The sequence below is a fragment of the Danio aesculapii genome, chromosome 7 (assembly GCF_903798145.1).
Source record: "Danio aesculapii chromosome 7, fDanAes4.1, whole genome shotgun sequence".
Lineage (NCBI taxonomy): Eukaryota > Metazoa > Chordata > Actinopteri > Cypriniformes > Danionidae > Danio > Danio aesculapii.
The window spans coordinates 58,513,484-58,537,007 of record NC_079441.1 but is presented as its reverse complement, the minus strand read 5'-3'; the positions used below and the strand labels follow the sequence as shown (position 1 = coordinate 58,537,007).

The 23,524-nt window shown below is 36.3% G+C and overlaps 1 protein-coding gene across 1 annotated transcript in view; it reads right to left on the bottom strand.

Annotated features, from left to right (window-relative positions):
• Nucleotides 1–23,524, bottom strand: part of adam19a (ADAM metallopeptidase domain 19a) — a 218,183-nt gene that overhangs the window by 79,966 nt on the left and 114,693 nt on the right. The window contains exons 4-5 of the mRNA XM_056462266.1: nucleotides 13,481–13,556; nucleotides 3,223–3,299 (exon numbers count right to left, since the gene is read on the bottom strand). Of these exons, the coding sequence (XP_056318241.1) occupies nucleotides 3,223–3,299; nucleotides 13,481–13,556 (153 nt within the window). The remainder of the gene's footprint in view (nucleotides 1–3,222; nucleotides 3,300–13,480; nucleotides 13,557–23,524) is intronic.

Below are 23,524 nucleotides of genomic sequence, written 5' to 3'. Positions count from 1 at the left end.
AAACTGAAAATAATCCTTTATTTAGTTATATACTAGCAAAACCTTGGCATTTTGTGAAACTTTAATATAGTTGCTTAGGCTACTTTTAAAAACACAGATGTTTGATTTGTATCTCTAGGTAAGGGATCCTCAATTAGCTTTCAGTAAGAGCTAAATTCTGTCAACTAGCTAAGCTAAGGGCCAGTGATTCACTCATTCAGATGAGAGTACTTCCCAAATCTAAGACATCGACAAAGCACCTGTTAATTCTATATAATAGCATTCTATATAATAATTCATTTTTTTAGATTTAGTATTGCAATACATGCACTCATTTTTATTTTATATGCATAGTTTATCCACATATAAAATCAACACCTCAGCTTAGTGTGCATTGCATAGTATTCTGGCTTATTGTTCAGTAGCCTATCACATTTGTTTGATTCATAAATTATGTATTTTAATCAATGGACTTTTGGTAAATATCAGAATGAAAAGGTTGTTAAATGATTTGTTGGTTGTACACTTAATCATCACAACTATATCTGTTGTGTTTATGATGGAGTGGTGGTGGAGCATGCTTGGAGCGAAAAAAAAAAAAAAAAAAAAAAACATGACACCATGACATTCAAAAAGTCCACTCTGGATTTTGGCCAAAATTACACTGCTCTATTCCTCTCTCTGCTCACATACTCTGCTTCACTGTTTAAACAACCAAAGCTTGAATGACAATAGTTTAAACATGAATAGCGATGTACAGTGTGCACTTATTTCTCATGCTCTCAAAATATAAGACTTTACAAGGAATAACTCTTTTAATCCTCTGCTTCGGGTTTGTGTTCAGGCTGGTTTGTTCAGCTTTTAATACTGTGTTTGTGCATTTGCATGGGTGAAATTCAGAGCACATATTCCTCTTAATTACAAGTTACTTTCATGTCAACTTGTCACTAAATTCATTGACTGCACATTGCACATTGAATACACATTCAAACATGCAAAGAACCAGTTCAGAGAGCATGTGGAAGTGGGGAAAATGCTTTGATTTGATAGGACCAGATCCTCTGTCACACACATTGGTGCGAACCTAATGTTTTTTCAGCCAGTGGACTAGGAAACCTAATCACAGTAAAAGGCACCATAAAAAATTTGCAAAACATTTATAACAACAACATTAGGTAGTCTGCAGAGAAACTTGGCATTCACCACCTGTGGACATTTCAGCATGATAACAACCCAAAACACAGAAAAAGTGGCGAAGTAATGGTTAGCAGACAAAAACATTAAAGTTTTTTAGTGGCCCATCCAGAGTTCTGACTTAAATCCAATTGAGAATCTGTGGAGAGAGATAAAGATCAGGGTGGTGGCAAGTAGACCCTCCAAACTGAAAGTGTTTGAGCTCATCGGTAAAAAAAAACTGTGGAAACATGCAAAAAGCTGGTCAGCAATTATGGCAATCGTTTGATTACTGTTATAACCAATAAAGGTCTTTCTATTGATTATTGAAAAAGATATCAATCTTTTTGGACATGCCACTTTTTGTTCAAATGTAAATAAAAACTAAGAAATATTTTTTAGTTTTTCCACAATGATAACTCTTGTACATTACCTTATTATCTTTTGGATTATCTTAGAAGCCTCTACAAATAACAGCACTCGTCCAGCCTCTTCAACCTACACCCTTGTGTATTACTCCATTAGTATCTCACATATCAGGAATGTATGTATTTTGTGTTGGCCACTCTTTGTATAACCCTGAGTTACTTTATGGTTGGCCATCTGTTTGTTTCTAATGAGTCTCCTATTTTCGTTGTCCAGACTAGTTCAGTAAAAGGAAAGAGAGAAGAAATGCCTGCATGTGTTTAGTGTTTTTCCTTATCACAGACACAACAGTAATTTGGTAGTGTTTGCTTTGCTTTGGCTTTTTCAGGGTTAATTATTGTGATCTCCTGACTGCAACAGAGAAATACTGGGAAATCTTTTTAGACTGATGGCATTTTATGCTGTTCAGCCTTATAATCTTAAAAGGTGAGCAAATATATTGATATACAGCTATATCACACTGCTACTCATGTGATATTGCATTTATACAACAGTTCGATGGCACAATCGTATTTATAAAAAAAGAACTCAAACACAGAGAGTCTAAAAACCCTTTTGTATGAGGAATTACTTTCTTACGCCATTCATTCACATCTGCAGCTGACGTCAGAACAGCAGAAACCATTGCTACTTCATCAACATCATTTTAGAGGTGGTATTGGAACAATTCTCTAGTGTAATGTCTAAAGTGATGACAAAACAGGTGATTTTGCTCACATTTTAAGATTATAAGGACGAACGTGATATTAAAATGCCATCTGTCTACAGAGATATCTCCCTACATTATTACAGTCTACAGTATTTATCTGTTGCAATCGGGATATCACAATAATTAACCCTAAAAAAAAAAAACACTACCAGATTGGTGTTGTGTTTTTAATAAGGAAAAACGCTTAACACATTCGGGCACTTCTTGCGTTCTTTCTGCCAACACACATTCCTGATATGAGAATCCCATCTCACACTCAATACATTCCAATGGCAAAAAAATAACAAACAAGGGGGCTAATAATTCAGGGGGGGCTAATAATTCTGACTTCAACTGTATATATTCGTACGTGTCCTGAGGGCCACCTATTGGGAAATCTTGCTCTGGGCATTACGCTGAAATTCACCAAGACCAGACAGAGCCCAAATGCAGTTTCAAGGCTGTTTCTGGATATTGTTCATACGCAGAAAGGAAGCTTTTAGTGCTGAATGAGGACAGAGCACAACAAACTATTCGCATTCCGGTAGGAACACAGTATTAGTCATCAGTGCTTATTCAATAACCTGGCCATAAAATTTCCTCTCCTCACAAATGAAAAATGCAGAATTGTGTTGCATATGCAAAAATGAAGATGACCGACTTTTTGCAAGCACAAATGAAAGGTATCAACAAGATTGTCTCTCTTTCCATGGGGCATTTTGTACTTTATTACTTCCATGCAAACTCATAAACACAAACAAATGAGCACAAAGTCTCATTAACACTGCTAAATGAAAAAAAAAAAGTTAAACAACATGATGCTCACAGGATAATCATACAATCGAGCAGTGTGCATTGTATCACACTAAGCCTTCCTCAGACATGTGACTGGGTGAATTGAATGTATTATGTGCATGGAGCACGGAGAGAATCCAATTATGCAAGGCATGACATACCTCATTCCCAAACATGTGCTCAGAGCGACCCACGAGTCAGCATGACCCCTGACCCTGCCGTGATAGAAGCAATGATCCTGAAGATGGAAGGAGAGAAAGAAATTAGTGGACGCAGAGCAGAGGAGAAAGCGAGATAAGAGGCAGCAGTTTGCTCAGCAGACAGGCTGTGGAGTTAATGTTGTTCATAAAATGGGCGAAACCGAGTTAATGGAACATCTATCTAATTAGTAGTAAAAAGGCTACATCTGTAAATCACAATTACATTTGTTACATTTTTGGCTTTCAGGTTTATTGGACTTAATTAGTCTGCCTCTTTTTGATTGCAGCACCGGAAAAAAAATCTTCCCTCAGGAGTTTGCCGTTAACATTTGGAAAATAATCGCTCCATTTAACTCTGCTGAAACAGATCCAAACCATGTATAAGTGATATTCTTTCAGCTATTCAAAAGGCTTATATGAACGGTCAGACCGTGAAATTAGTTCATTTATTTGAACAGACAGAAGCAAAAGAGGGATGGTCAAGCAGGACAGACACACAAATCAACAGTCTCCCAAGATAATGTGTGACAGTTTATCCTTACTTTCCGTATCTCCCTACCATCCACTTTAGTTTTTAGCTAGGAAGTAGGATGCCTGATTTATTCACAGGGGTAACAAAATAGTGGAATAACAAAGTGCAGTAAACTGTAAAACTGTTCACGCTACAAACCAGTATGTTAATAATTAAGACACTAGAATAATATGATACAAAACACCAGTCTGCAATATCAAGCAGCAAAAACAAGCTGTTTTGTGAAGCTAAAAATAAATGTAAGCATATAAAATTGGAAACCAGACACATTATATTAACAAATAGCTGGGCAAGTTTTACAAACAAATTTCAAGAGGAGAACGTGATATGATTGATCAGGGCTGGCCTCTCATCCGTAATCAGCAATAATCCAATCAGACTGATTCAAGCTTACAATAAATAGACAGTTATCGTCCTACTACGTTATCTTTGTTTTGAAAGAATACTCCCTTCCACCCCATCTCCTCCTTTTTTCTCTATTACCAGGGGAGCTCTCAAGACCTACCTGATCTCGAACCCTCTTAAATGCTTATTGACCAGGCGGGAGCCCTGGGTTTAGTTATCTCCAAGCACAGGGTTCTCTCCCAGGACAGTATGCTAAACCTGCTAATAGCATCAAGCAAGCTCTAAGGGCGTACTCACACTATGCTATCCGAACCATGCCCAGGCGTGTTTCCCGGTTCGTTTGACAAGTGCAAGTGCTCCAAATCTGGCCAAGGCATGGTTCAGTTGGTCGGGCCTGGCCTGGTTGGAAGAGGTGTGCCAGAGCACGGTTTGGTGAGGCTTTGGCGCGGTATGCTTGTAGTGTCAGTGCAAAGCGTGCCTGAGATAACGCAACATCACTTTTAAGAGATTGTTTCGTATGGCTTTATTAATCATTCTTACTGTTCAATGAATGCAAACTGTCGTAGTTTATTAAAGACCCAAACCCCTCACTGCACGTCAGCTGCACCTCCTAATACCTGCAGCACGAGGATTTTTTAATTATTATTGAAATTATTATTAAAATTTGTCAATCTGTTCGGTGAAATATTTGACTGTATGTCACTGCATCAGAAACCACTAAAATGATATAACTAAACCAATCGCCACTGTTCAGAGCGAGAGTGCTTCTCTTCCTTTTCTGCTTCGGCACGGTTCAAGGCAACTGTACCTAAAATGAGCATGCTCTAAGTGTGAACTCTTGAAAGAGTCTTTAGTGGCCAAAAGCAGTACGTGAAAAAAACATGTAAGGGCATACTCACACTATACCATCCAAACCATGCCCAGGCGAGTTTCCCGATTCCTTTGAGAAGTGTGAGTGCTCTGTATCGGACTCAGGCACGGTTCAATTGGCGGGCTCTGGCCCGCTTGGAAGAGGTGTGTCAGAGCGTGGTTCAGTTGGGGATTGACGCGGTACCCTTGTAGTGTGAGTGCAAAGTATGCCTGAGCCCGAAACTGAAGATGAGACATGACTTTTAGGGGACTGTTTCATATGGATTTATTAATCATTCTTACTGTTCAATGAACGCAAACTGTCATAGTTTATTAAAGACACAAACCCCTCACTGCACGACAGCTACACCTTCAGCAAACCTCCTAATACCTGCAGCATGAGGACTTTTATAATCATTTATGAGCGTCAAAAGGGGTGGATCTGTTCGGCAATGTGTTTGACTGCATGTCACTGCATCCCAAACCACTAAAAATAGTACAAAACGATATAACTAAAGCAATCTCCACTATGCTGAGCGAGAGCACTTCTCTTCCTGTTAAACTGAACAATCGCCTCATCGATGATGCAAGTGTGCTCAGGTCCGGTAGGTATAAAATGCAATGTGTGTGCAGGCCGAGAGGGAGAGGGGATGGGGACTATTGCGCTTTGGCACGGTTCAAGGTAACTGTAGCTAATGTGAGTGCGCCCTAAGTGAAAAATTCCTCGCTAGTCTTATCCAGTGTATATCTAATGGAAACGTTACTGTCCCACAGGACACAGGAGAGGATTTATGAAGGCCAATGAATCAATGCTGATGCTGTCAAGTTAAATGACAACATAATACGTAACATATTTCTTGATGAAGTGAAATGTTACCTACCCAATCATGTACACTGTGATTTTGTAGTTCATTTATTTATTTTTCTTCATCTTAGTCTCTTTTAGAGGTCGCTACAGCTGAATGAACCGCAAACTATTCCAGTATATGGTTAATGCAGCAGAACCCAGCCGCAACCCAGTACTGGAAAACAACCATACACACTAATTCTCACACACTTAAACACTACGGCCAATTTAGCTTCTTCAATTCCACTATAGTACATGTGTTTGGACTGTGGGGGAAACCGGAGCACCCGGAGGAAACCCACGCCAACACAGGGAGAACATGCAGACTCCACACAGAAATGACAACTGTGCTGTATACAGTATATAGAGATAATATATTGCCTTAAACAGTGCAGTAACTATGCAGACAATTACACTGACGGAGATGTCTTCAAAGTTTTTTAACACTAGTCAAACATGTTGTTGGTACTGTAGATTAGTGGTTGTGTTTCTCTGAAACAGGACAAAATTGAACCAGGTGTCTATCACAAGATAGGAGACATGCCACAAATCCATTTTAGGCATCAATTTTGACTCAATTTTAGCTCCGTTTGGGCCAAATGTGTAGTTGCTGCGCTTTGCCTTTGGCTGACAGTTGCACGATTTCATACACATATGAGTGCAGATGTTGCTTTTGTTTATGCTCTATTAACGTGTAGCTGTTATCATTGACTATGTTTACATGGACATCAGTAATGGAATTATTTGCCTTAATCTGAATAAAACAATAATATGATTAAAATGATTACATGAGCTGCTTTTTGAATGTTCCATTCAGGATCCAGTTTTACATGTCATAGCACATAATTCGATTATCATCACTGCATTTTCATGCTATCCAGGTTTCCTTCAGAGTTTCATGTAATGAAATGACAAAACCGTGGAGAATTTATTCACAGATCCTGTCATGAAATGACATGTTTACTGATATTTTAGTTTGTTCTGCTGAAAACAATTAATAACCATACAGGCTGAGGTAATTTTGGAAGAAAAAAAAGATCTTTTCACATATAAGATATAATTTTACTATAAAAACACAATTTCAACATTTTCTTGTTAGTTTAAAACTGTTTACATTAAAACCAAACTACCAAAAAATAACAACTATTATTCTGTAAAAGATATGGACGTAGTATCCATGACGTCACCCATAGGTTTCTGAAGTACGCAAAAGAAGCTACAAGTAGGCGTGGCCACCCGTTGCCATTTTGTTCGCACGTCATCGCACTGACCGGGGGGATACCAAACAAGGGCAAAGAGGTGGAGTGTGAGCAGAGCTACAGACGCCTGCTGGCATTTTGTTTAGATGGACTTTTCTTTGGGAGAAAAGCTTAATACTTCATTACCTGCGACTCGTTTGTGTTCTGACCACATGTGCTTGGTTGTGTACTATATTAATAAAGTGTTTAGACTTTTAAAAACACTTTGTAATACATTGAGCCACTAAGCATTGTTCTTATGGCGTTTTTCTACAGAAGGAAAATGCGAATGACTTCCAAACACTTCAAATATAGTGTGTTAGTAAATGCAAGGATATTTATGAAATCCAGGCATAACACTGTATGACAAGGTTTCAGATGAATGTTCTAGATCAGATTCTGGAGTGCATTACAGTTCTAAAGAAAAATATAAATGATAAATAATCTTAAAACAAATACATTTGTAGAGATGGTATATGTATATAATTTCACTCACCTAGGAAATGGAGGCCACGTGAATGGATTTTGAGCAAAATTAAGTGCACACAGCAGGCCATATTATCTAATAATTGTGAGAAATAATTCAAAAGAGCAATTGACTGTGTAAAGCCACATAAAACTAAACAAAAATACAATGTATATGCCAAGTTCAGCGGCTAATCAGCCGGAATTAGCTGAGGTGAAGGACGGCAACCAGCGAGACCTAGCTGTAACTCAAGTGGCCACGCCCTTAATTTTGCAGACTTCATAAAACTTAACATAAATGAAACGAATGAGTTATATTAAAAAATTCACCCCATCACAGTTGTCATAAAGGGTAATATTAGCTATATGAACCAAAACCATTCCCTGTACCAGGCTGTAAACACCTTTTTTCTGCTGTAAAGTCAGCCATTTTAATATTGGGCTCAATAGAAATCTGCTCTATTATGGAGCCAGGACTAGCGGAATGTCGATAAATTGCAGTTTTAGTTACTTCCGTATTTGCTTCACAAGGGAGAGGGGGAGGTTGCCGCTTGGGCAAAACCCCACCTACATAGAAGATCATCAGCACCTGCATCTACACAAATGTGCATGCAGTAGGTACTGTAGGTAGATAATACATCAAGAAAGTACTAACCTACTGATTTTGATAAAAAATCAAAAAGGCAGTACATGACCCCTTTATTAACGATATTATTATGATCAAGCCTTTGCTAGCAGCTCTAAAAATATGTTTTGGAAGTAGCAACAGAGAATTTGGATGGGATGTATAAAAAACATTTACACACTTGAGCATTCCAAGTTGAATAACTGGCTTCAGTCTGTTAAGCTAATATATTTTTAAGCACATATTTTTCAAGGTTCATTCAAGGTCATGCTGTAACGACTACATCATAGCCTTGGATGTGCATTAAATTCCAATAATTACTGTAAATTTCTTGTCAACTTATTCATTTATGTATAAAAATATTTCTATATATGCTAATAATCACTATTAATCTTTTGAAAGCATTGCAGTGTGGTATAGTGTGTTGCTTGTCCAGCCCTTCTACTTCCTCTTCTTCCTGCCGGAACTACCTCTTCTTTGTCTTTATTGTTGTCAGTAGATCAAAACCGTGCAGAATTTATTCACAGATTCATTCCATGCCATCATTTCACGCCATCTCAGGGAATATTTTCATTTCCAATAACTGGAACTGAGACATAAAACTGATTTGCTATAATGTGAAGCCTGCGCACTGACAGTTTAATCTTCCCGCTGTAGGACTCATGAATATTTGATTTTCTTTGATTTGATAGGACTAAGTTTGCTTAATGACTTTTTTTATGAAGTTATAAATAAAACGCTAATTAAACCTCTGCAACTACTGTATGTGTATGTGTGTGTGGTTGCTAAAGAAAAAAAATCAACCTGATTGTAATGCACGGTTAACCAGCAGGCTTAAGGATCAGCCTCTCTGTCATATTTTCCTTTGCAGACGCTGGTTGTGGAAAGAAAGACAGAAAGAAAAAGTAATCCGTGGTGATTTTGCTCAGATTGAATTACCCCGTCCATCACAACAGGGAGCGAGCGGGTGCTGTGATCTCTGCGGTAACTAAAGCGAACTGCTCATTCCCTTGAAAAAGCTCTTTGTGTGTTTGCACCCAGTGGTGAGATGTGCGCCCGTCCTGCGCTGCTCACTCGAGGGGCAGCTGGAAGCTGTTAAAAGAGCTCAGAAATAATCAGGGGTGTGACTTCACTCCCATCAGCCCCTGTCAAGTGATGGAAACGCAATTACAACGCTCAGAGCTTGAGCAGGGACTGCGAGTGGATTTGGGATCCCTCATAACAGCCTGAGAAGAAAGTTTACGGCTGAAGAAATATGCTTGCGGTTTTGTATCCTTCCCTGGCTGATCAATAAGTCGGATTTTGAGGATGTGTGGAGCAAAACAAAACTGCTTTGCAATGAACAGACAGCGTGAAAAATCCAGCAATTTTACCTTATATTCCGAGTCACACTTTTTGATATCACATCGCTCTCTTTCTTGATTGAACCAGGCACTTCACACCTCAACCACATTCAACGGAAGCATATAAGTGACAAGTTTTCACAACTTTCTGCAAGAGTTAGCAATAAATTACCTGCACGAAATCTGCCTTCTGCAGCTAAAATATATCATCGTGAGACCTCCGGAGTCCTTTTTTTTTTTGCACGTTAACTGAATGCATTGCAGGAATCATAAATAAGTGAAGAATTATTCATGACAAAAACAACAACATCCTGACTGACTGCATTAGACTGTTTACTGGTTACCTTGTATAAGGTGTTTATTTGTGATTTGAGTATGTTTATGGGCCTTTTTATCTGCTGTCATTCGTGCAAAGTTTGCTAAAAATGTACAATCAGATTTACTACAGCACACCACTAATCTGAACTAAACTTATAAAAGAAGTTTGGGCAAAAACTATGAAATAATCAGTAAGAAAAACCATAAAAATTAACACGTCAAAGGTAGAACACATTAAAGTAATGAAAAATATACAAAGAATAATAATGACAATAACATCACAGTGCTTCATTACATATAGGGCTCTATTTTAACGATCTAGGCACAAAGTCTAAAGCGCAGGGAGCAAAAGCATTAAGGGCATGTCCGAATCCACTTTTGCTATTTTAAGGATGGAAAAATACGCTCTGCGCTGCAGCACATGGTCTGACAACGTTTTGCTTATTCTCTTAATGAGTCTCATCTCCCATTCCTCGGTTGCGTCGCGCCAGGGCGCATTTGCTATTTACATGGCAGACTTTGTAATTGAAAAAGCTGAACGCTTCACTAGCGAGTAAAACAGAGCATCTGCAGCAAGGATAAAGAATGAGCCTCCTCCATTCAGCCTCTTTAGTTTCACTTTCTTTTTCTGTCTTTCGTGGATAAAGAAATGTGTTGTACACGCAAACATCCATTAGCCTACATAATTAATTTTGTTTGTTAAGCGCAAAGATTTGTTTCAAAACTCTTTTAAATTCAGTTATAATTTCCAGCAAACAAATAACTGAACAGTAATAACGAAGTGTGGTTAAAAAACTGAGTTATATCCAAACACACATGCTATGCCCCATATGGTCCAAAACTTGACAGGTGGGCAAATCTAAGCTTGTTTTTATAAAACAAATATAAATATGCATATAATAAATAATAATACAAATAATAATAGAATTATCCAAAGCAAGTTGTCATGAATAAACTTAAAAAAGCCCCCTGATATGAAGAAGGTATGGAGGCAGTGGTTTTTATATTTATGTAGTAAGTAATAATTTTTGTAATATTTTAATCCTTTAATTCTTTTTCATTTGTAAAGATATTTGTGTATTGCTGTACATCCTGCGTGTATTAAGTCTTATTGCACCAGGTGTGTGATAGGGCCCATATAGTGAGAAAGTACTAACCTATTGATTAGGATACAAACCCAAAAAGGCAGTTCATGACCCCTTTATTAACAAAATTTTTAAGATCAAGCCTTTGTTAACAGCTCTAAAATTAAGTTTTAGAAGTAGCAACAGAGAATTTGGATGAGATGCATAAAACCATTTACACCCATGAGAATTTTAAGTGCAATAATCAACATGATCACACAGCAATTCGTAACTATTGGATTTAGTGGCTAATTCGTATGAATTTATCCCATCTCATTCATACAATTTAGTATGATTTGCTTAACCCCAATGACGGTTGGGTTTAGGGGCGGGGTTCGGTGCCACGCCTTTTTTAAAGAGTCCCTATTTTTAATTATAAAATTTCATATTTTGGTTTTGAGGATCTCCAACAACAGGCTGATATGCATGCAAGGTCAAAAAACACTTTCATTGTTGTATAATATGCATTGATTTTTACCTGATTATCCCAACAACTCCCATATGATGTGTTCAGCAATTATTTGTTCCCAAACCCCTTAGTGCGAAGCTAATCTGCGCTGATTGGTCTGATAACCTAGTCTTTTGTGATTGGTCGACTTCGTTCAGAGCGAGACAGAGAGAAACGCCCACCACGGCTATGAAATCGTGCGGCTATGAAATATATGCTAATAATCATTATTAATCATTTGACGGCAGTTTTGAAGTATGATTGAGATCTTTTTTTGTGAGACAAAGGGCCCTATCAGAAACCTGGCGCAATGCAGCGCAAGGCGCGACGCAAATGTTATTTGCTAGTTTCAGTTGCAAAAGTTGCAAGTGTCATTTTGACGTTTTGCACCACGCTGTTTAAATAGCAAATGCATTTGCGCTCTTATGTGTGCCCATAGGGGTTTTGGTCTAAAAAAGGAGGTGTGTTAAGGTGCATTGCTGGCGCGTTGCTGTTTTGAGGGACTAAAATAGATTGCACAATAGACCAGCTGAGAGAAGGTCTAAACTCCAGCACAGAGCGCATTAGTTGTGAGCCTCCCTTACACATTGCTTAATACACACAGGATGTACAGCAGCACAGAAATATCTTTACAAATGAAAACAAAAATTAAATGAATAAAACTATTAAAAAATTGATTATTTTCTATATAAATATAAAAACCACTGCTTTCATGCCTTCTTCACCTCGGGGGCTTTTTTCAGTTTATTCATGACAATTTGCTTTTGTATGATGTTATTATTATTATTATTATTATTATTATTATTATTATTATTATTATTTATTATATGCATATTTATATTTGTTTTACTAAAAACAAGCTTAGATTGCCCACCTGTCTGGTCTTATACCATGTGGGGCATAGCATGTGTATTTGGATATAACTTTTTTTGAGCACACTTCATTTTTACTGTTTATTTATTATATATTTATGCTTGCTGGAAATTAAAACTGAATTTAGAAATAGTTTTGAAACAAATCTTTGCGCTTAACAAACGAAATTAATTATGTAGACTAATGGATGTCTGTGCATACAACACATTTCCTTTTTCACGGAAGAGGGTGAAATTGAAAGTAAAGAATGAGGAGTCTCATTCTCTCATTCTTGTTCTGCAGATAATCCGTTTAACTTCTTACTAGTGAAGGGTTCAGTTTTTCCACAAAGTCTGCAATGTAAATAGCAAATGCGCTATGGCACGACGCAACTGACTCCCAAAGGGAATGGGAGATGAAACTAACTCATTAAGAGAATAAGCTCAACCTTGTTAGACCATGCGCATGAATAAACGGATTATCTGAAGTGAATTTTTTCGTCCTTAAAATAGCAAAAGTAGATTCTGACACACCCTTAATGCTTTTGCGCCCTGCGCTTTGGACTTTGTGCCTAGATCTTTAAAATACGAATCCATAGAGGTAAACAAATTATTTATTCATTAGAACAGTCAGCAGTTATCCTGCAATGACTGCTCATGTAATAATCCAAGTAAAAAAATTATCCCTATTATTAAGAAAAGGCAGAATATGGAGATAATTAAACATTTTTTTATTTAGCGTAGAAAAATAAAAACTACAAATAAAGTGTCCTTATAACTCAATATAATGTTCATTTTATATGCATGCTATTGAATATTAGTTCATCAGTGATCCGCATTCCACAGCAATAAATTTTTGCTTTTATATTATATTTTAATTATAGATGTTATAAAAGTAATCATATTAAATGAATGAGTTTCATGGCCAGTTTAACATTTATACAAACCCTGTACTGTTTTTACAATGTAAATGAAGCTTTGAATGCCATGTGAATAAAACATACTTGAAGTCTGAGTACTGAGCAGTTGGCACAGACAGACAGACAGACAGACAGACAGACAGACAGACAGACAGACAGACGTACGCACGTATGCACGTACGCACGTACGCACATACGTACGCACGCACGCACGCACGCACACACACACACACACACACACACACACACACACACACACGCACACACACACACACACACACACACACACACAGACAGGTCTCAGTGTTGCTTACAGTGTGATGGCTGGTTTGGGTGATGGGAAGGCCGTTCTCATAGTGAGTTTCAGTGAAGTCATGACCCAGGAGCTCCCTAAGAGAGACAAAAAAAAAAAAAAGAAAAAGGAAACTGTCACTGTGATATTACAACACACACATTAGGTGAAAGCTTTTCCATTTCCACCACAATATTTAGTTTTCACAAGCAAAGCTTTTCACATGTAGATGCAGGCAAAATAAGTTTGTATACTGCATTTATTCAATCATTTTCCTTCGGCTTAGTCCCTTATTCATCAGGGGTCGCTGGGGCGATGGGGGAACAGAACCTTCTTGACAGTGCTAAACCCTGAGTCACCATGCCACCATATAATATACTGTATATATTATTGGGCTGAATTAACTAATGGACTAGTTTAGTTATTTTACAGTTGTTTTTTTTTTACTGATTAACTTGGATGACCTGCTATTAAAACGTCAAGATTTTTATAATTTTTATCGCATAAATGCAGAAAGAAAAAATGTTTTAGATAAACAAGACAAATGTAAAACAGAGACCTCTGTGTGCGCTTTTTCAGATCTCAAACTTCTCTTGTGAGTGCCATTCGCGCCTGCTGTTTTCACGTGAATCCACCAGAGGCCGCTGTCGACTGACTGACTGACTAAACTGACCAAACAACCCCCCACCCACCATTTTCCCCAAACTGACAGTGTTTTCAAAAGCAATCCAAAAAACAAGCAAAGCCCTCACAGCCACCTGATTTTTACCACATTTTCAGATTTTACCACATTCTCACCCTGTTATTTACTTATGTAATTTTTTTGCCTTTTCATTTTGTTTTACCTGTTTTCTGGGACTATTCTTCGTTGGACTCTAACCCTGTCATCGCAGTCAACTCCTCTCTACATCTTAAGTTTGCTGACGTACGCGTCAAGCCACTGGGCAAACTTGTACAAGCAGAAAAGCCGTCCGTACGGAAGTAAGCGATCAGCTGGGAGCGGGAAAAAAACGGAAGCCATCAGCAAGTCATACCCTCCCGTATCGTTCTTTTTAAAGATTAAATGCAGCCATACGTACACTGCAAAACCCAACAGTTAACATTATCAAATGAAATGAGTGAAGTTAACTCAAAATTTACTGAAAGTGTATTCTACACATTTGAAAAAAGTTATGAACTCTTAATTACCTCATTACTTCAACTCAAATGGAGCAAGTATTTCTCCAGAAATCTCATTAATTCTCATTTATATCTCTCTCCAGAAACATATATGGGGTTCCGTTTTCACAATGAGCCAGTGTTGCTTTTTAAAAACAAAGATTTGTTTCAAAAACATTCAGCACTTTTAAATATTTTTTTTTTTTAATTCTGGGAATAAAAAAAAAAAAACAAACAAACAAAAAAAAAATTACTTTTCAATATAAAAAAGACAAACACACAAAAATACAAGCAAATAGAAAAACACTCAAATGTTTGGGCTCAGTAAAATATAAAAATAAAATTAAAGTAAAATTAAAATAAAATAAAATGTATAAAGATAAAGTAAAATTTAAAATAAAAGTATAAAGTAAAAAATAAATTCACAATTTTATTCAAGAAAGGACATTTTGTTTCAAATAAAATCAGCACTTTTAAAGATTTAGTTTTATTCTGGGAATTATAAAACCTACTCAATACAATGGATTTCCAATTGAATAATAATTAGAATATTAAATCATTATATCAAATAATTTCTGAAGAATCATCTGGCACTGATGACTACAGTATGGTGCATAGATTGAGATAACTTAATAGCTATAAATATATATATATATATATATATATATATATATATATATATATATATATATATATATATATATATATATATATATATATATATATATATATATATATATATGTGTTCATAAAAACATCATTCTATTTACAGACTCTCTAAATAAAAAAATACAAACAAAAAGTGCCAAGTCAGACTGCAGATATTTTTCCTGTGAAAGCCTTGCATGCTTCAAAGCAACGGCTCAATGGGAACAAATAGAAACATATGATCTCAACTAGCCATCAATCCTGCTCTATCCCATCATTCCTTTCAGAAGTGAATCTTTCTTCATCATACCATCCTCTATCAGAAAATATCAGGCTGATAAGAGGCCAGGCTTCAGCTGGAGTGTTATTGCCGGTCAGAGGCGTGATCCCGTCAGGGAGGGAGTCTGTGATTAGAGCCGGATGTGAAGACCGACTCTATAAGCTAGTCTATCCACGAGGCCATGCACACAAAACACACAAAAACACACACATGTAGAGGGGAGCTACAACATTTAGAAGGGCAAAGTCAAGTGCTTGCATTATTTGTATGCCACTGGCTCTCTGAAAATGGAGCATGACTACAGCCCACAGCACATTCGGCATTTCCTCAATCAGACCATGAGATACGATACTTAAAGGTGAAGTGTGTAATTTCAGGGCCACTAGAATCACTGAAACAAAATTGAAAAAATAATTACTTTTTTTAAAACAGGCTTCCCTTCCACATTTGGTCAGGATAATCTGACCTTCTGTAAATAATAAATAAATAAATAAATAAATGTGACAAAACATGTCATTTTTAATCATTCAGAAGCATAAAATTCCATCTCTAAACTGAACAGTTAGTGAGCCATCTGCTGACTGTACCAAAAACATGAATGAGACTGATGAAAATTAACCAACAATTCACCAATAAACATGGTTCAGATTCAATTGCAAAGATTTATTTTTAATTTGGTACAGTTTAACAGTTTCGTTTTTGTATCTTGAAATAAATATTTTTTTGTTCTGAATCACTGTCGTTCATTTCCCTTTTCTAAGATTTAACTGAGCCTTTAATTCTCATTAATTCTCGTTTACAGCCTTTGCCATGAAGCTCTAAATTGAGCTCAGGTACTTTCTGTTTCCACTGATCATTCTTGAGATGGACCAGCAGCTTAATTGGAGTTCACATGTGGTAAATTCAGTTGATTGGACATGATTTGAAAAGGCATACACCTGTCTATATAAGGTCCCAGGGTTGGCTGTGCATGTCAAAGCACAAACCAAGCATGAAGACAAAGGAATTGTCTGTAGACCTCCAAGACAGGATTGTCTCGAGGCACAAGGCTGGGGAAGGTTACAGAAAAAATTCTGCTGCTCCGAAAGTATCAATGAGCACAGTGGCCTCCATCATCCGTAAGTGGAAGATGTTTGGAACCACCAGGACCCTTCCTAGAGCTGGCCGGCCATCTAAGCTGAGCAGTTGGGGAGAAGGACTTCAGTCAGGGAGGTGATTAATAACCTGATGGTCACGCTGTCTGAGCTGCAGTGTTGTTCTGTGGAGAGAGGAAAACCTTACAGAAGGTCAACTATCTATGCAGCAATCAACCAATCAGGCCTATATGGTAGAGTGGCCAGACGGAAGCCACTCCCAGCCTGGAATTTGCCAAAATGCATCTGAAGGACTCTCAGACCAAAAGAAACAAAATTATCTGGTCTGATGAGACTGAAATTAAACTCTTTGGAGTGAATGCCAGGCTGGACGTTTGGAGAAAAAAAGGCACCGCTCATCACCAGGCTAATACCATCCCTACAGCGAAGCATGGTGGTGGCAGCATCCTGCTGTGGGGATGTTTTTTAGCAGCAGGAACTGGAAGACTAGTCAGGATAGAGGGAAAGATGAATGCAGCAATAGACAGAGACATCCTGAATGAAAACCTGCTTCAGAGTGCTCTTGACCTCAGACTGGGGTGACGGTTCATCTTCCAGCAGGACAATGACCCAAATCACACCGCCAAAATATCAATGGAGTGTCTTCACAACAACTCGGTGAATGTCCTTGAGTGGCCCAGCCAGAGCCCAGGCCTAAATACTATTGAACATCTCTGGAGACATCTGAAAATGGCTGAATGTTGCTTCCCATCCAACCTGATAGAGCTTGAGAGGTACTGCAAAGAGGAATGGGCAAAAATTCCCAAAGACAGGTATGCCAAGCTTGTGGCATCATATTCAAAAAAGACTTGAGGCTGTAATTGCTGCCAAAGGTGCATCAACAAAGCATTGAGCAAAGGCTGTGAATACTGATGTACATGTGATTTTTCAGGTATTTTATTTTTAATAAATTTCCAACAATTTCAAAAAATCTTTTTCACATTGTCATTATGGAGTATTGTGTGTAGAATTTTTAGGAAATAAATAAATTTAATCTATTTTGGAATAAGACTGTAACATGAAAAAATTTGGAAAAAGTAAAGTGCTATCAATACTTTTTTGGATGCACTGTATTTCTGAAAAGTAAGATGCATAAACGTTCATTTGAATAGTTTAATAATCATTTTCTTGCTTAGGTCACACTTTATTTTGATGGTCCGTTTGTTGAATTTAAGTTACATTACATCTACATGCCAACTAATTCTCATTAGATTATAAGTAGACTGTTAGGTTGGGGTTAGGGTTAGTGTAAGTTGACATGTACTTGCAAATTTCTTATAGTCAGTCAAATGTCTGTTGAAGGAGCAGTATTAGCAGATATTAAGAAGACAGTCTACTAATACTCAAATGGACCATCAAAATAAACAAAATAAAGTTTTACCCTTGCTCATTCTAAATAATTTTAAACTGATCTAAATGATATTAACATGTATATTTGTATTAATATGTAGACAATACAATGATTAAGAACATATACAGAATATGTGCTTATAAGTCAATAAGACAGCATATACTGTAGTTATAAACTGCTTACTAATGTCTATTAGGTTAAATATATAGTGTGTTCATAGTGTGTAGTTATTATAAAGTGTTACCCTAATATCAACATCCACTGTTTCTGTGTTACTACAGTTTAATATATTATGGATTTAAGCAAAATTAACTGTTTATTATGGATTTAATGAAGAATGAGTGAGCCTTTCAGGCATTGTGTTTACTTCAGTCAGCTTTAATTTTAGAACCATGGTCTTGAAACTTGTATGGAAGAAACACTGATGCCTGCCTATCTGTATGCAGAAGTGAGTTGTTTCTCTGATTATATTTAGAATTTTTCTGTTTCTGGTATGGATAACACTTGCTATGCTTAGAAGCTATCTTTTATACATTATCTTATGCTGAGATATAAGTAGATGCATTTCTGAGAAAAAATATCATGTATATTGTTAAAAATAACACATCATGAGAACACTTTCAGTGCCTGTCTTTATTGAGCTCCTCCAGAAAAAGGCTTTTATAGTATACCAAAAAAATCCACTTCCATTTACTGGCACTGTCAGAGACTGTGGGGAAACCTGAAATTTGATCATTTAATGAGTAAGAAATTACTGACGATGAGATTAATTGGATGGAATTACTATATTTGTAAAAAAAATACACTCAAGGTGGTTTACTGAAAATGCAAGTTTACTGGATGGATTCACAAGTAAAAGGTATAGTTGAAGTTAGAATTATTAGCCACCTTGAATTATTAGCCCCCTTGTGTATTTTCACCAATTTCTGTTTAACGTAGAGATTTTTTCAACACATTTCTAAACATAATAGATTTAATAACTCATTTCTAATAACTGATTTATTTTATCTTTATTTTTCAAGACACCTCTATACAGCTTAAAGTGACATTTAAAGACTTAACTAGGTTAATTAGGTTAACTAGGCAGGTTAGGGTAATTAGACAAGTTATTGTATAACGATGGTTTGTTCTGTAGACTATCAAACAAATATATAGCTTAAAGGGGCTAATAATATTGACTTTAAAATGGCTTTAAAAAAATTACAAACTGCTTTTATTCAAGCTGCAGTCCAACTTTAACTGTTTAGCTTCCATCCAAGGGGGAAAAAAGATTATTTGGTTAAATTGTGTTCCTGTGTCACATGTCTGTCTGTGTCTGTGTTGTGTCATGTGATGTTATGTTGTGCTGTGATCCACGTGCTTGTGTTTGTCATGTGACTCCTTTGTTATGTTTCCTGCTGTTTCTTTATGATCATGAGTTCCCCTATTTGTCATCTGTGTAAACGTGTCCTGTGTATTTATACCCCTGCTTTGGAGCATGCCAAATTTGCAATTTATAAAAAATAAATAAATAAATAAATAATATTAATAATACAAAAAATAAAAACAATATTATATATATATATATATATATATATATATATATATATATATATATATATATATATATATATATATACAGTTAAAGTCAGAATTATTAGCCCCCCTGAATTATTAGCTCCCTTGTTTATTTTTTTCCTCAATTTCTGTTTAACGGAGAGATTTCTTCAACACATTTCTAAACATAATAGTTTTTATAACTCATTTCTAATATCTGATTTATTTTATCTTTGCCATGATGACAGTAAATAATATTTGAATAATATTTCAGCTTAAAGTGGCATTTAAAGGCTTAACTAGGTTAATTAGGTTAACTATGCAGGTCAGGGTAATTAGCCAGGTTAATGTATAATGATGGTTTGTTCTGTAGACAATCGAAGAAAAAAAATGCTTAAAGGTGCTAATAATATTGACCTTAAAATTGTGTTTAAAAAATTAAAAACTGCTTTTATTCTAGCCGAAATAAAACAATAAGACTTTCTCCAGAAGAAAAAATATTATCAGACATACTGTGAAAATTTCCTTGCTCTGTTAAACATCATTTAGGAAATATTTAAAAAAGAAAGCAGAATTCAAAGGGGGGCTAATAATTCTACAACATTTCAGCTAAGTCTTCAACTGTATGTATATATATACATGAAATATTTACATTTCATGTGGTGGAAATGCGACTTACATCAGCCAGGATGCATTGAGGTTGGAAGTGAAACATATCATTGCTAAACTTCCCACATACAACTGTGTCTGGAATTTATACCATATATAGCATAAGGGGCCATACACAGAACAGATCTTTGTGTCTTATAAATTGATGGCAGTCCCAAGATTAGTGCCACAGTCAAAGGTTTTTAACTTGAAACAGTGTCTAAAAAAGTTGCCGCTTACATGAGTGGCATGTTTTAAAAGACACAAGACGCATGTAACAGTCATGTTCATCCGTATGCACGTGTTTAATTTGGGGAAAAAAATTTAAGTAGCATATTGGGATAGAATAATATATTCTGTATATTATATATATTTCATATAAATATCATATCTGATAATCATATAAATATCATATCATATCATATAAATATCAAATATATAAATATCATAGATATTTACGGTCATGTTCTGTGTAAATGGCCAAAGACTGCCATGTTGTTCATGTCAAAATTCTATGATCCATGAAGTGCCATTAGACAGTCAAAAAGCATCATGACAGGGTATTACAGTCGACTATAGTCTGTACAACCCTTACTCCATGCTTTTAGTTTAATTAAAGAGTTATTGAAGAGTTAGCTTTGCGTCAGGCTGCTAATAAGCCTATCAGGCTTTATGTTATAGGAATAAAGTACATCTAGGCAGTTCGTATCACAGAATAAAGTCAGATAGGCTTATTGACTGTAAAAGCCTAAATGGCTTTATTCTGTGAAAACAACTGCTTGCCACAAAACATTGTTCTGCGCCATGGTTGATTTATTATTTAATTAAAAGCAAACCTGACAAAAACAAAAGCGGCTAAATGAAGCATACACCAACCAATGTATTATTCATTCACAAGATGGCGCCAAGTAATCAAGAACAGGGGTTTATTCAGTGGCGTAAATAAGTATTGAACACGTGATTTTTTTCCTGGGAATCATATTTTCAAAGGACCTGTTGACATGAAATTGAACCATATTTTTTTGTAAAAATGAAAACAATACAAAAAAAAAACAAAAAAAAATGATAAATGAGTTGTGTAATAACAATGAAAGGACACAAGAAGATAGAACTGAACTACTGAAATGTGTATAATATTTTATATAAAAGTTTTTTTTTTGGTGACACCTCTCATATGGAGTCACATGCATTCCTCAGGTGTGGCTTCTTCACAGACTTCAACAGAGTGTAAAAATCTTGATGGTTCTGTGGGTCTCGTCTATCAAATCTGAGCTTTATTTTGTATTTTCTATTGGATTCAAGTCAGGTGATTGGCTGGGCCATTCTACAGCTTGATTTTCTCTCTCTGAAAGCATTTGAGAGTTCCCTTGGCTGTGTTTTGGATCATTGTCTTGCTAAAATGTCCACACTGGTTTCATCTTTATCATCCTGCTAATGTAGATGTTGGACTGAAGCAGCTAATATTCATTTACACTAAGGGCAGAGGGTTTCTGATGAATTACCGAGAGATTTTAGCTGCTGTCTGGGCTTTCACTGCCATTCTACACCTTCCTTTCTTCATGTGTTCAATACCTTGTGTCAGTTCATTTTATTACACGTTACTTCATTTGTAAGCTAATTAGATTTATTTTCTTTGCATATATGGATTTCGTAGGTTGTTACCAAAATCTGGTGAAAAGTTCAAGTCAACAGTATCTTCAAAAGTATGTTTTTTTCTGAGAAAAATGGTGGTGTTCAACACTTATTTTCCTCACTGGAAATATCAATGTGAACATATTCGCTGACAGTCTAGATGATTACAAATAATCGTATGAGCCTGAATTATTGGTTTCAGCATTTGTTATCTGGGATTACAATATTTGGAATGTTTTGTCTGACCAATCAGAATCAAGCATTCCAGACTGCTGTGTAATAATCTACGATAACAACTGGCTGGATAAACATTCTTCTTTACATATACTGAGATCAGTGAAAGTATTTGAATACTAATTTGTAAAATACACTTCAACATTGAGAACCCACTTCACATAATAAATGCATGGTATTAAAGACCCTCTTGTTCCTCCTTTTTGGATGATTGTTCTGGATATATAACAGGCAATGTAAGGCCACTTATAGATGCCTTATTTTCAGGCCACTTATACACACACATGATAGGTAACCTACAGAAGCTATGGCGAACAGGACACAGAGTAACCTTGAGAAATGTGTGTGAGAGACATTCTTTTATATTCAGAAGATCTGAATCCAGCATTTTCTTGTGAATGATATTGCTTCTTGAGTTTCGTGCTTTTAGAAGAGGTGAAGCTCTAACATGGCAATACCACCAAAACAGAAGCGGTGAGTCATAAAGACCACCATTTGGAAAGAGCTGCTGAGGAGCGAGGAATGGGCAAGGAAATGAAAAAAGAAAAAGTAACAAGCAGCGAATCAGAAAGATGACCTTTCGCATCCGACAAGAATGAAATGATGGCACATTTTCAATCTAAAGTTGGTGTGGAGACCGCCGCTGAGATGGAGGAGACTGCTGTGTATGTGTGTCCATAACATTTCAATGAGGGAACACAGCTGGCAGTTTGATTTGTGTATTATTACTGAGAGAGCGCCATTATCAGCGCATTCATAAATTACCTCTATGGTTTTTTACAGTTTATAAGACCCCGATTCCCCAAACTCTAGCCATAATAACTCATAATAAAAAGACTGAAGTGTACTAAACCCCTCAGTGTACTGAACCTTTCATATGGCCCATCACCTTTTACTTAGAATGATCATCATTTAAAAAGGTAAACACTTTTTACAGCATGGTGAGAAATGCACTCTCATTCTGTATTACAATCAACAAACAACACAAACCTGCCTATTAGAGAAAGTCACATTTACACATAAACACTATCCACTCCAGCAAATCGCTGCTGTGAGCTACACACTCATTACCTCTTCCACACTCAGCCACAATGACACAGTAGCAAATATTAGTGGATTATGAGAAGAAAATGCACACACACAAAATTAATGTTATCATCTAGCCATGACTCACATCATTTTATTTTATGTTAGGAACTACAATGCACTTACTGAACTAACAGCTATTCTGGCCAAGCGGTGGTCTTAATGATTAAAACAGCCTTTAGGATATTGGCCTGTGACATATATAGATTACTTAATCATTTTGCACCAACACTTCAGTGTTTTTTATTATTATTTCAGCTTTTGTGTCCAGTAAATGTTCATGTACAAATTCACTTAGTTTGATGTTTAAAATCCAGAATAAAATTATGTTGTTCCTCTTAGACAGGTACGCTTTGTTAC